This window comes from Gallus gallus, chromosome 3 (genome assembly GCF_016699485.2).
Source record: "Gallus gallus isolate bGalGal1 chromosome 3, bGalGal1.mat.broiler.GRCg7b, whole genome shotgun sequence".
NCBI lineage: Eukaryota > Metazoa > Chordata > Aves > Galliformes > Phasianidae > Gallus > Gallus gallus.
The window spans coordinates 44,487,451-44,502,247 of record NC_052534.1 but is presented as its reverse complement, the minus strand read 5'-3'; the positions used below and the strand labels follow the sequence as shown (position 1 = coordinate 44,502,247).

Below are 14,797 nucleotides of genomic sequence, written 5' to 3'. Positions count from 1 at the left end.
TCCTTGTTCTCAAAAAAACAAAATTTTCTTCATCCAGACAGGTCTGGAAAGCGATATATATTCACCTGCACCAACTTTCATGCAATGTAGTTATCCTGAAATGTTGATTCAAACTAGGCTTTTATGGAATCTAGTAACAATCTCTACCGAGCTCTTACATCAAGGAATTGAATGGATGTTAAAGACATTACCTAGGACAACAGCTACTGTTCCATACTAAATCATTAAGGGAGTCTATGAGACATCAAGTGACATTTAATAAAGTTCACTACATATTATGACAGGTTCTCTACCTAATAAATAGTCCTTCATGTATTTGATTAGAGAAATTGTATCCTGGTACTTTTGCTTGATAATGCTCCTCCCATTTTTTGCTTTTTGCAAATTTTTGCAAATTACTCTGCCATGAACATATTTCATTTTTTGCTGGTGGGTTTCATGTATTTCTCTATTTCTCATATCTCTAAATGCAATCCATGTCTTCCACAAGCACTTCTTCCCCAGTTTTTGTCACATTACAATAACAAGTGTTTGACAATACTGCAATTTATAATAATAATCAGTAATTTCCCTATAATTTTATGACTAAAAACAACCAAATAAAAATGAACTATATCAGATAGCAAAAGTTTGTGTTACTTTTTTTTTTTTTTTCTCCATAGAGCACTAAAAAGCTGAATATGCAGAATATTTATTGTTGCATATATCTAATGCTTGTAGATTTTATCCATGGCAGAGCAGCCTAAAGGGTTTTTTCAATCGTCAGCCCAATCACTAACAAATTTTTAACTCTTTTGACTTTATCATAAATATTTAGCATTAATAGCTGTTTCTTCTGCATTAAATAATTGTCTTACAAAGTCATCTTCTAAACATTAGACTTCAATAGACTAAGCATTCATGATGTTTAAATACCCCTTGTAGGACTGCTAAGAAATTTGCATATTTTTGTTTGAACCCTTCTTCAATAACAGCCTACAAAACACACCACCTTTTTTTCCGTTCACCAGGCTGTCAGTATCTCCTCTACATTTGTCCTAATGGAAGGCACTTACTAGTCACATGTACTTGTACATACAAATATATGAATAAGTGTAAAAAATCAGCTGGTAGTCAAGACATTCCTTCCACAAGGACATTCTTTCCTATCTGTGATAAATTCTTTAAGTTAAGCAGAAAATGAATGCAATTTTCTGCCTTTGCTTCTTCTGCTGCTGTTGAGTCAATTGGTACAGAGTAATTCCGCTATCAAATAGGTGAAGATTGCCTGAGAAAGAGCCATAGCTGGAAAAGTTGGAAAGATGTATCAATAAATACACTCCTCGTTTGATACTGTGGACTGTCTCTCAGGGATCTAACAACAGGTTTCAAATCTTCCCATATATTGTGGAGAACATATACTTGTAAATAGAAGGAGAAGCAGAGAAAAAATCTTCATAAAATTGTTTTATTTTTAACATTAATTAATAATATGCAAGTTTAAAAGGCATGGCTGAATGTTCCATTAATATTACTGATGCATATATATGTATTTGTGTATATATATATATATATAGGTATACATATATATATGTAAACACACAGTATATTTGATGTGGATTTAAACAATTTTCATGCAACAGTTATGTCATTTCTCCACTTCTCTGTATTTAACTGTTTCCAAATTACATCCCCCATCTTCTACCCATGATTCATTAATGACACATCCCATTTTAGATACTAAATGTCAATTAATTAAAAACATTAACACAGTGACTTTTTTTAAAGGGTAGATTTCTTACTGTCACACTTTATTTTGCACAATTTTCTTCAGCTGTCACATACTCATATAAAATTCCTTATTGTTGCTTATTTTAAAAATATCATAAAATCAGAATCATTAAAAGGTGATGTCTCAACAGCTCTCAGCTTACTGATGTGCAAGACTAGCCAAATGGAATGCCACTCATCAGACAACAATAGTTAAAGTTACTCCACAAAACCTCTCCAGAATACTTAACCTCCAACCTTGAAGGGAACAAACTCTCTGCAATTTATTCACCTTGTTCGTAAAGACCTCAGGTTTCTGCCGAGATTATTATCCCCTGTGATGGTGAGCTTCTGAAATATGGATATCTGCCCAAAGACAACTGGACTGTGACATCCAATGACGTTTCTCATAGCCCACTGTACAGCTATCAGGTGGTGATAATATTCAAATGTCACAAAAGCGTAGCCCTGGAGCAGAACATACCAGAGCAAAATAAAATAAAATATTTATTCTCTGTGTCGAGGAATTATTTTTAAATAGAAGGAAAAGGAAGTCACAAACACCTGGACTTGCTAACATTTATGAGAGGAAAGACACATTGTGGGCTTGCAAATCTCAAAATGTCTCTTTAAACAACATTTTACAAAAATCTGCTACTATGATTTTCTTATATATTTCAAATAAATTCTAACATTCATATTTAAACATGCAGCTCTTGCACAAAAATTATAGCCATCGTCTTACACATGATCAATAAATAAAAAATGTTAAGCAGTCCTGCTTCCTCAAAATATTTTGGAAGTAAGGTCCACCAAATTTTGCATGGGGAGAAACCGGACACTTGACACATGCCACTTTCAGTTAAAAAAAAATAAACTCAAGGATTAATTTGAACTTATTTAGTTATTCAGTCTGTCCTGCAAAATGCAGTAAAATCCAAAAGCAAAGAAATCAGCAAAACAAATAGCTCACAGCATTACTCATGCCATAACTAAGAATGACAGAGAAGGTGCAACAATACAAGTCTACTCATTCTCCAATCTGCAGAGTTCAGGTGAAATTTAAAATGAAAAATAAGTTTGATGAGATGTACTACATCTAATACAAACATGAAGATGCACATTACTGAAATCAATTTACGTTAGAAATAAAATACACCTGTAACTACCTCAAAAGTTCTTAGCAACTCTTAGTAGATGTTTAAATAACATGTAAACATTCCACAAGTCAGATATATCTTTATTCACAAATACATGAGTAAGTGTAAAAAAATCAGCTAGTAGTCAAGACACTCCCTTCCACCTCTCCTTCCTGTAAACTGCACTGTCCTTTTGCACCAAAAAGGGGAGAATGTAAGCAGAATTTGTTCTCATGGATGGACAGAAAAAAAGTTTGTGCTTGCTATTTGATAATGGAGATGAGAGGTTGCATAACATCCTACTAACTTATCCTCTGCCAGTAAAGGATGCGTATAATTTAACTGTGCAATAGCTTTGCCAATCAATTCTTAACTTCAGAATTCCTTAGAAGCCAGAAGCTGTCTCACTGAGATGAAGATGCAGCGGAGATCATAACGGATCCGGAGGCAAAACAGTAAGCTGTCCTGTCAGTGCCATAAGGGGCAGCTACGTTGTCATGGTTTTATGATTTCTGGCTATCGGTATTCCACATCATAACATCATGCAGTGTACTGGGAGTTAAAGAACAAATGCTCTAGTTCCGGGTACTTGTCCAGAAGAGAAGAACTACGTTCCCCAGAAGACTGTTCGAGTACTGTTATCATTCCTGCTCAGGGAAACAGATATAAGGCCTGTAGGTCACCTAACCTGGGTCCTCTTCTTTCTTCTCGTCTCGTCGTGCTCGCTTTCGGATCGTCTCGCTGCTGCTTCCGACTGTACGCAAGGCTTCAGTATTAGTGTAAGGCCTTTAGCTCTCGGACAATCCTTTTCTCAATTATATTTGATTTTATTAACAATTATATTGAATTATATTGTATTATAGTGTGTTATCGGGCATTCCGATACTATATCTAGTAAATTAGTTTGTTTCTCCTCAGATCGTTGCCACTGTTTTTTTAATTATTCTTTTTTTGGGGAGGAGGTTCCCTGTTTTCCCTTTTCTGGAGGCGTGGATTTTGCAAAAAAAAATCCCTCCGCCCCACTAGTCATGGAACCAGGCCGGACCAGCCCGTAAACCGTCGACATATGTAATGGTGGCTACAATTCTATGGAGAGGATAAGGCAGCTCAATTTCATGCAAAATGTACATGTTCCAGAAGCCCACGGTACAAATGTTTGAGTCTAAAACCCACAGTATGTGAAATGAAGGTCACTTACTGGCATTAGTAGACTTTGTTCATGTTTCAAAATACCAACAAAACTGGCAGTGAAATGTTTCCTCTGCATGCTTGTATCATAACTCAAATATTACAACTGTAAAACTTGGTATTCTGCTGCTTTGTTGGAAAGAAGAAAAAAAAGAAAAAAAAGAAAAAAAAAAAAAAAAGCCCTAAACCAATTAGTAACAGTTCTTAGTTTGCTATTTGATTAATTACTTACTTTAAGTGATTCTTAAGAAATCCCATTAATTTCTTAGAAGAGAAAGCAGTAGACATTGTCCCTGATGGTCATAATACTTAGACAAAGTAGATTTAATTCTTAACATAATCTTTTCTCACTTCTCTTTGAACAACTCAAAGTACATAAAGACAACAGAACATAGCAGGCAGAGATTTGGAGGGGAGACTGCATTATCAAAACAGGTCACAGAGAGAAACAACATACTTTTCAAAAGATGAGGTAAGTATAGACTTAATAAGACGTAATAACTTGCATGGATTATAATAGCCAAGTGATAATTCTAGGTTTCAATTCCCCAGAGAGAAAGAGAAAATAGTAACTGAAAGATCAGAATAAGGTGTTACTTAATTTACTAAAAAAATATCTCATTGGAAATATCTTTTAGTGGACACAGACTGCAGTCTTGAAAGGGAACAGAAGGGCCCTTGCAAAAATCAGTTCAAATTGCATCAGAATTGACCCCAGACAAAACTCTTCAACCGCAACTTCTGATTCAATTCTGACAGTAAGATCTGTAGGATTATTTATATTTTAAAGCTTTTGGATTTTAAGGTAGACCTCATTTTTTCTGTCATATTCACTAGTATATTTCTCCTCTAGCAGTCTCTTCCTTTTTTTCCCTTTTGAAATCCAGATGGCATCCAGAATGAAAGAAAGGTATGGCAAATAATTTCATTAGTTTCTAAAAACATGTTTAAATTGCAGTAGAAGAAATGTTTGATCTTAAAGCAACATACAGCATTATCAGGCAAGATGGGAAAGAATGCCATGGTTAATAGCTAACTAGGTACACTTCCTACATCACAGAACCATAAACTGCTTGAGGTAGGAAAAGGTCCTCCGAAGGCCATCTGGTCTAACCCTCTGCTCAAGCAGATTCACCCAGTGCAGGTTCTCCAGGACAGTGTCCAGTCTGCTTTTGAAGATCTCTAAGGAGACTCCACAGCCTCCCTGGGCAACATGTACCGGTACTTGGTCAACTGCACAGTGAAGAAGTGCTTTGTGATGTTTGGGTAGAACATCTTTTGTTCCAGTTTATGCCCATTGCCTCTTGTCCCATCACTGGGCACAACTGAAAAGAGCCTGGTTATGTCTTGCATTGCATCCTCCCTTCAGGCATTTATGTACATTGATAAAATCCCCTATTCCCTACATCACTAAGCTAAGGTGGTCTTTCATCCTTTCCTTATTGGAGATGTGCTCCAGTCTCTTAATCAATTGCAGGAGGGGAAAAAAACAAACAAACAAACAAAAACAAAATATAAAACAAAAATCTTAGTTGTATTTTTTATTCATTGAAAAAATTAACAAACAAAAAAATAAGAAAAAAAGATGGCTGATTAGGAGCTAGTTAAAGGCTTTGGAGGATGAAAGTCACCCCAACAGAACAAGATTAACAGTTAGCCCTAAAGACATGAAGATGCATTCATTCTTTATTGGCTCAAGACAAAGTCAATAGTCTACTGAATTTCTAACATGACGTCCTGTTGCACTTTCCCTTTGAGGTTTTCCCTCCAAATACCGTCCTTCTCCAATAGGCTCCTGCCATGAAGTTTAATGTTATCAGAGACTGAATTGACTTGGCTGAAAATAATTATGACAAAGCTCTTAAATAGCAGTTACCTTTAAATAACATTTTAAGCATACACTTCTAATTCTTAACATCGGCAAAATCAAGCTCCTCCTTCATGTGCAGCATTAAGAAGTCTGAATAGCAGAAAAACAAATTACAAGATTCTATCGTCTAAACATTTATAACTTTTTTTCTTTTGGAGATTATAAAATAGGAATTTATTGGATAAAATCTTTTGATCAACCTAAAAGCAAATACTTCTCCTTCTGGAGAATTCTATCTACTGAAGGACAGCAAGCTCTACATATCTTTTATATTTATCTGTATCTCTTGAAAGCTAAAAGTAATGGTGCCTTTAGGAATTATGCTCTATCTAGTTTGTGAAAGATGATGTGAGGCACTTCTGTTCTGCACGTTTTATTTTTACACTGCTTAACACGGTTGTTATTCCTGAACCTGATTTATGGGTACCCAGGGGGTACTCCTAACCCTTTTTGATGTTACTTCTGGAAACATTTGAGAAAAGCAAATCCCCCTTTGAGTATTGAAGAGTTTTAGCGTTTGTTTCAACTTTCAGCCATTTGCTCAATTTATTAGGAGCTTCTTCAAAGACATAAAATAGCAACACATCACCTCAAATGCTATAGAAAGAAATAAATGTATAAATGTTGCCAATTCATGCTAACTCTGTTGTAGACAAGCAGAAAGCATTGGAAGGCATCACACTATATGGAATACTGCCTACAGATTTAATAGAAACCTATAAACATGTTTGGCTCTGAAATATTTCACTGTTCATCACAGCTACATGAAAATATTCATAACAGGCCAAACACAATGTGTGCCTAATGTAAACTGGAGAGTAAAAATTGGTAATAGGCTTAAATATTATTCCAAACTGTTTATTTTTCTACATACCATAGAGTACAGTACTTCTTTAAATAAGGTTTTCATGAGCTCTGCAGACCTCGCTAAAATCAGACGGGCTGCACTGAGCATCTTGGGGCTTAACCATTCCATGTGTGGTAGACTGTCCATGATAAAGGTATGTAAGCAAGCAGAGAAAAAGTGAGAAACATAAAATCATCTAGCTTGGTGAAGACCTTCAAGATCATCAAGTTCAACCATCAACCTGAGCTATGGAGCCCACCACTAAGCTATTCTCCTCGGTGCAAAGTTCACATCTCTCCAAGGGTGGGGACTCCACCACTTCCATGGACAGCCAATTCCAATGCTTGACCATCCTCTCCATGAAGAAACTCTTCATAATACCCAATCAAAACCTCCTGTGGCATAACTTGAAACCACATATTCACATTCTATCACTTGTCATATGAGAAGAGAATGATTTCCTGCAACCTCCTTTGAGGTACTTATAGACAGAGATGAGGTCTTCCATCAGCCTCCTCTTCTGCAGACTAAATAACCCTAATACTATTGGTAATTCCTCATAAATCTAGTTTTCATCAGCCTTGTTGCTCCTCATTGTAAATGCCTAAGTAAAAATTCTTCTTTTTGTGAAGGGCCCAAAACTGAACACAGTATTTGAGATATCTTACTAGAAACAATAATATTTAAGAAATATATAAATAACAGATGGTTATCATATTTTCCTGTTTCAACTTGTTTTTTCAGAAAAAAGGAAGAAAAATGTATGATGAAGAATAGCCACAATATCCTTTTTTGTGTGTGTGTAGCAGAGCTAATACAAAGTAATTGTTAATGTTCAAGCTGAATGCTATAAAATGATGAAAGCATGTTTCACCAAATACTACCATAGCAGAGTTGGTATTTTTCAGCTGCATACGAGTATTTTATAGAAATCAACATTAAGAATACAGAGACTTATATGCTTAAATAAAGTGAAAAGGCTATATGTATTTATATATCTTTGAGTTCTATACGTATCCCAAGAACATAAGGTTGGAAAAAAGAATGAGAAATTCAAAAAAATCTGAGCAGAGATTTCATACGTAGCCCAAGTACACAGAATGACCTTTGCACAGCACTCCACCATACAGGTCCTGAAAATAGTTATTACTTATGCTGTGAAACTCAAGTTTTAGTACAAAAATTTCACTGTGTTCAGTAATGTCTTTTGATACTTCCTGAACCCTACATAGGGAATACTAGGACATAAATAATCCTTTTCCATGCTATCTTTCCACTGTAATAAAAAGTATATTTTCATTGCAGATCTAGTGCCTGATCTAGAGCTTGGCAACCCTGCACATAGCAGGGGGGTTGAAACTAGATGATCATTACGGTCCTTTTCAATCAAGGCCACGTTATGATTCTATGATACTGTGATCTAGTTTCAGCAATGAGCCCTCAGATTTCAGCATCAAGATTTTGTCAACATGCCTGTGACAAAGAGACATCTATCAGACTACTGTGTAGGATATCTCCCAATCATTTACCTTGGGATCACGCTCTCTTTCATTTAGCAGTACAGAGTCATGCTAGGGCTCTGGATTGCAGTAAGGGAACTGTTCAAACGGACAGGTGTAATTACTGCTTTTAAGTAGGTTAGTTTGCACCTTTGCAGTGAAATTTCGAGTTAGCAATTCTCTTAGCAAAAGAGATTGCTGTTTGGAGACTGTTCCGTAACTAAGAAGGCTGCTGTGGAAATAATGCCTCCTATGCTACTAGCCTATAATGTCAGAAGGAGATGGTGGTGGTATGGTAGTAGAGGCTGAACCTTCCCAACAGCATTCCGTTACATGCTGTTGCTGTGTGACTGATAGCAGCAGAAGGGTAGTCTGACAAAATGGCGTCTGAGATAGAAGTGTGCAGGAAGCAAAAGTGTGTCACTGAATTCCTTGACGCAGAAAAATGGTACCCACTGACATTCACTGACACTTGCTGAAGATTTATGGAGACCAAACAGTGGATGTGAACACAGTGAAGCAGGGGGTGGTGCATTTCAGCAGTGGTGACAGTGACATGAAAAATGAGCCACATTCTGGACAGCTATGCAGGTTTTCTATGAGCAAGGCATGCAAACTCATATTCTGTGCTTTTGAAAATCCATAGCTAATGGTAGTGATTATGCTGAAAAACAGTATTTTGTAGATGAGAATTTGTTCTATCGAACAGTACTTTTGGAGTGACCAACATACACCACAGAGATGTTCAAAATAATCACTTTCCAGAAGACACACTGTATGAATCACTACAGAGTTCAACTGTTCCTTCCATACATTCTCTATTTTGACCATTATTTTACAGTTTTCATCAGTATACATTTTCATGTAAGTAAGAGTGCTATCTGCACTGAGGCAGAGTCAAGGTACAACCAAGTCAGTTAACCACAAAAGAGAGGAGGATCTGAAATAACGTTGTCTAATGCCTGTGGATTTCATTTTTTTCCAGTTCCACTGGCCAGTACAAAAAACCTGCTTGTAGTTGAGAGGAGACAAGGTGTGCAAGAGAACACCCTCAAAATCTTATGAAGTATGTAAGAAGACAGAAAATCCTCATATAGCCTCATAATTATTTCACTACATCTCTTGACAAATGAAAGAGGAAATCTATGCCTACAGCTCTAGGAAGTGACGAGTTGAATTCTGCTTACTTTAATTTATTAATACCTTTACAACTGAAAAAAAGAAAAAAAAGGCTGTTGAAGGACTCCTCTGCTCATTCCTTCATTCCTGGGATAACAGACTTCAATGCCACCTGCCATCAGTTCATTCCATGTCCTACAAGACATACTGGCATGGAAGCACATTCCTATGAATTTTTGGAGACTGATGAGGATACAGCTGGTCTGTAGGCTGCTTTTACACTATCTGCCATCTCTTCCTCAAAACACAGCATGAGGCCAGTAGAAAGATGTCTTCCTTCCCTGTTCAGTGTATAAATCCAACAAGCTTATCTGTAAATGAATGCTCCCATAATTGTGTGCTGAGCTAAAATCCTACTGAAACTGAGGTTTCCACAGTTATTTGATGCCTTTATTTAAATAAATGAGAATTGACATGCTTTGAATAAACAAACTAGTAAATAAATACATAAACTAGTAAAGTTTAGGAAGCCAAATAGTCCTTGGAACAATTCAGCCAAGAAAACTGAGACAATTAAGTCTAAACTCTTTGTTTCCTTTGGGATTTTGTCACAAAACAGGGAAAGAAATTACAAATTCATTATTATGGGTGAATAGTTCCATACTGAATATATCAACTCAGGAGAATGTCAACATATCCATTTCAAATTTGATTGAAATAATTGTAACCAGCTCTCAAACCTAAGTAAACACATTTATGACTGATATTCTTCACTCTTATCCTTTGGAAAAGGAGAAAGCTGGGCTCATAAAACTCCATATTGCATTTAATTATTGAGAGGCTAATACTGCTGTATGCCAAACCATTAGGACAAAGTTATTCTGCACACTGTGCCTACAAGACTCTGAAAGAGATGCAGAGCAACTTTGCAAAGCCTATGTATATGTAATGAGATGGATACCATACTCTTCTTTTCAATATACAATTTAGTCTATATCTGTAACTGTCTATAAGAGACACATTCATCAACCAAATACTGTCAGCAACAAAACAGCTACTATCAATTCAGTACAGTACTATCAAATCAGTAGCACATAAGCATAACACAATTACACAAGGTCTGGGATAAAATCAGAATAACAACCTAATATTTCTAATAGGAAATCCCAAGATAACCCTAACAGATTTATCCAGACTTCTTACCAACTTATAAGACTACAGGTATTTTTTTCTAAATACTTTATCCTGTTTCATAACACAGATGAATCAGCAGAAATACTTAAAATATACTTAAAATGAATAACATTTTTGTTATTGGTTTTGAGGATCCACCCCAAAATTTCTATAATTTCAGATAATTCTTCACAATAGTGGTAGCTGTCTTTCTTGGCAATTAGTTTTTAATCATGCATTTGCAAGCAATGGTATTCTTGAATATACATGCTGAATTGCTATACAGTGAGATGTATTGCAGAATTTAAAACTGCAGTAAGCAAGAATATGAGGACAGATGAACCATCAATAATTTAGCTTTGATTTATAAAACAAACACCAAAAGATTCCTGATCACTGGAATATTTTGTAAACGTCAAAATCACAATTTCATTCACTGTATCTCTAACACAAACTAGAGACAAAGATCTATATACACCTATATCACTGCAATAAGCACTCAAGACTTACGAAAACATAAGCAGTCAGACTTCCACCTGTAACTTAACTAAGGCATACAAACTGTATTCATATCAGCAAAGCAATGAACACATCTGCATGTTCCCCTTTTTCTACCACAGAGCTGGAAAAAAATACCATAAAAAACCCCACACATTTTAAAAGGTAAGTGTGCACAGACCAAAAAAAAAAAAAAAAGCTCTTTGAAAGTGGTAAGTACACTGAAGCACTGAGACTGTGCATCTCTGACACTGTTCATTGTACTTACCTAATATCCGTGCATGTTATACATGTGATACCGCGACTGTTTGTAGTAACAAGGTTCAAAGCCACAGATGTTTCACTGTCAGTTGTTGGGTGTGCTCCACATTTAAAGTAAAACTCCTGAAGTATTGAAAGGAGAGATAAAGAAAAGATTACGTAACTGCAGCTCACATTCTCCCTTTATCTTAGGCTAACTGACATTTGAGACAACAGACAAATCACCACTGCCAACAGAAAAGGAGGACAATCATTAGGAAAGGTTTAGAAGGAATCCCTTGAAAAAGTAGCAGTCTAGGTGCATGTTTTGTTCAGTCATTTCACAGAAAAAGATATTTCATTGTGAGCTGATTTGATGTCAGCGTGATACCCTGTTAGAATTTTTGAATTTACAGAAGAAGGTGACTACCCCTTGACTTCATCTAAGCATCAAAGGCAGAGTATTATGAACTATAACTGTACATATTCCCAATTTTTGTTGTTGTTTTTGTTAGAAATGTTACCATTTTCTGCAGAGGACATAACTTTGAGTTTCAATTAGTAAAGCCTGGCCTTGTTTATGTGATGTTGGAACTCTACAGAATACAATTTTACTGCTATATTAAAAGGAAGCTCTCATAAGACACACATTATGTTTACAATTATGGAATCACAAAATAGTTTGGGTTGGAAGAGACCTTTAAGATGATCTAGTTCCAACCCCCCTGGAATAGGTCACCTCCCACTAGACCAGGTTGCTCAAAGCCCCATCCAGCCTGGACGGGTATATATCACACAGCATTTGAATTAAGTTGCCTTAGTTCATACAGCTCCACATTGCCTTTTACACTGCTGTTATCACTGTAATACTTTTCACATAACTGTGTTTTTTTTTTTTTTTAATCTATCTTTTCACGTTCTCCCCAGGGAAGGCCATACCAATCATGCTGAGATTCAATAAAGTTTTGCTACATAAGATTGTTTCACATGTCCAAATCACTGTGTGCATACATTTAAAAAAAGGCAGCCTGAAAATAGGAGCCACAGATGACAGTTTATAGGGTTGTCGGTTTTTTTCTTCCCTTCAAAGACCTTTTTTCCAGTGTAAAACTGTGGAGGTTTGTACTGAAAACAGGAAGACTGATGCAAGTGAAGTGTGCATTTGAAAGTATAAATGCAAATGCATCAGAAGAAGAAATGATGAGTCACGAAAGAGTGATAGGTGTTGATCAAGATTGCAAATGACTCTCCAGACATCCATACAAAGGAAAAAAAAAAAAAGACAGAAAAAAAAGGATATAAATTATCAATAATATCAATACAACCTCCCTTCTAAGATGGTTAATTCCTCCTATCAGAGAAACATCAATATGCAAGAGACTGAAGACTAATAAAATAATCAAATTCCACCATATGTTAAGGACTCACTTCTGAAGGATGTACTAGCAGCATTTTATTAACACAGCTAAAAGGCAAGAAGATAGTTTAAGGATAAGTCTACTTTTGATATAATCATCTGTACTTATGTACATAAAGTCAGGTTTTTTTTAAATGACCAAATCATCCTTCTGTACTGTTCCAAAACACTGGGAGCTAACCCCAGGTTAAGAAAATATGTTTAAAATCATCCTAATAGAATAGATCAGACTTTTGCATGCTCTTTTGTTGTTTTTTTTTTCCTTCCTTGCTCAGGACCCAATTTAACACAGCACTTAACTTCAAGATAGACTTGAAGCACTTCAGCAATCATGTATGAGGCAACAGAAGTACATATTCAACTGGAGTACATAAAACCTTAAACAACCTGTAACTAATTTATTTTCAACTTTTAAAAACAAACCCATAATCTTTGTATTATATGGTTTTGGAGCTTAGGTTTTCTTTGCTCTGTAATTCTATTTTCTTTTTCCCCTTCTTGTTCTGAAGGCATGAAATGGTAAGATGGATTGCTTTTAATGCAGTAGAAGACCCGAAAATACCTTCTTCCTTTAGTACATATTCCACACAGAACTAAGAGAATACTGAAGAATCACTGCTCCTGAATAGAAAAACTATGGTCAAAGAAGTATACAATGAAAAGATGCATATATTATATAAACTCATTCCCTCCTGTAATAAAATTTGCTTTGGGTCACAAGCAAAAAAAAAAAAAAAAAAAAAAAAAAAAAAAAAAAAAACCTGAGCAAAAAAGGAGCTAAGCTCTAAAATACATGGAAAATCCTCAGACTCAAACATTTTCTTACTTCTGTTTTTTTTTTTTTAGAAGATTTAATAACCATGGACTTTCATGTGAAAACAGCCAAGGCCACCAAATTAAAGAAGAAAAACAAAAAGAAGAATGAGGCTACATTCCCAAATCATTCCCAAATGGCTCTCTTAGCAACCCTGGGAAAATTACTTCTCTATACTTCTGCTTATCAGCCTTAAAACTGCTTTAAGAAAACTCCTCTGCTAATTGCATTTATAAAATGCTTTGGTGTTTCTCAACAGGGAACATTACAGAATGCAAAAATATTATTTGAAATAACAAAAGAAATTATTACCATCCTCAGAAACTATATGCTGAGAAATCGCCTGCTTGAGCAAACTGCAATTTAAAAAAATAATAAATCTCAACATTAAGTGCCAAAAGAATAGAGGGCTATTTAAAACTGGAGGAAAAAAATCCCTTAGATTCTATGTTGAATAGTTTGTAGACTAAATTTTCAAGATTAAAGAATATAAATAGTCATTATGAGTGTGTTGAGACTCACAATGCAATAAAAATAATTCATGTATGAAATGTGAACCCTCGTAAAAGATGTTGGCCTGCACAGTGCCCAGCTGCACAAAGCTCAGCAGGACAGTGCTTCCTCAGGCCTGAGTCACCAGCGCTGCAGCGGGAGCTCTGAAACACAGCAGGTTCAGGCCCTGAAAATGCAGTGCGAGCACCTGACAGTTCTGGCATTTCCCCATTTATTTTTAATCATCCTAACACATATCCTGGTTTTTTAAAGGATTTTAAAAGGCATGAACTTGATTAGTTTGCAGTTACAATTAAAAACTTAAGAGGCTTGAGTTTATACATTGTGTGAATAATTCATAAATATTTGTTACATAGGATATGTTTACAAGATTATATCCCAAACAAACATACTGCCTGAAGCTTCAGTTTTAGTAAACTTCTTCACGAATGATGGTGTGCTGGCCCAGAGAGCTCCCTGGGCTGGATCTCTGCTGTTCCTGAAGAGGCGAGCAGCAGCTATCCACCAGATTAGCCAGATTTGAACTACTGGCATACATATTATACAAGCTGTAGTTACGCTTCTTTAGATAAGCATCAAAATAGCTTTCCATACTTAATTTATATGCTTCTGCATAAGACACTATTGTCACAATTTTAACCTCACAATAAACTAAGTTTATAGGACAACATAAAAGAGAGAGGTAAAATTTTATGCAGTCTACATCGCTATCTGACCACTTCTAAAATACT

At 35.7% G+C, this 14,797-nt stretch overlaps 1 protein-coding gene across 4 annotated transcripts in view; it reads right to left on the bottom strand.

Annotated features, from left to right (window-relative positions):
* Positions 1–14,797, bottom strand: part of PARK2 (parkin RBR E3 ubiquitin protein ligase) — a 680,874-nt gene that overhangs the window by 339,200 nt on the left and 326,877 nt on the right. For all 4 annotated transcript variants that reach the window (XR_005858705.2, XM_419615.8, XM_040698150.2 and 1 more), the window contains one exon: positions 11,351–11,466. Coding sequence is in view for 2 of the 4 variants with exons in the window: in XM_419615.8 (XP_419615.4) it covers positions 11,351–11,466 (116 nt within the window). In the remaining 2 variants the exon portion in view is untranslated. The remainder of the gene's footprint in view (positions 1–11,350; positions 11,467–14,797) is intronic.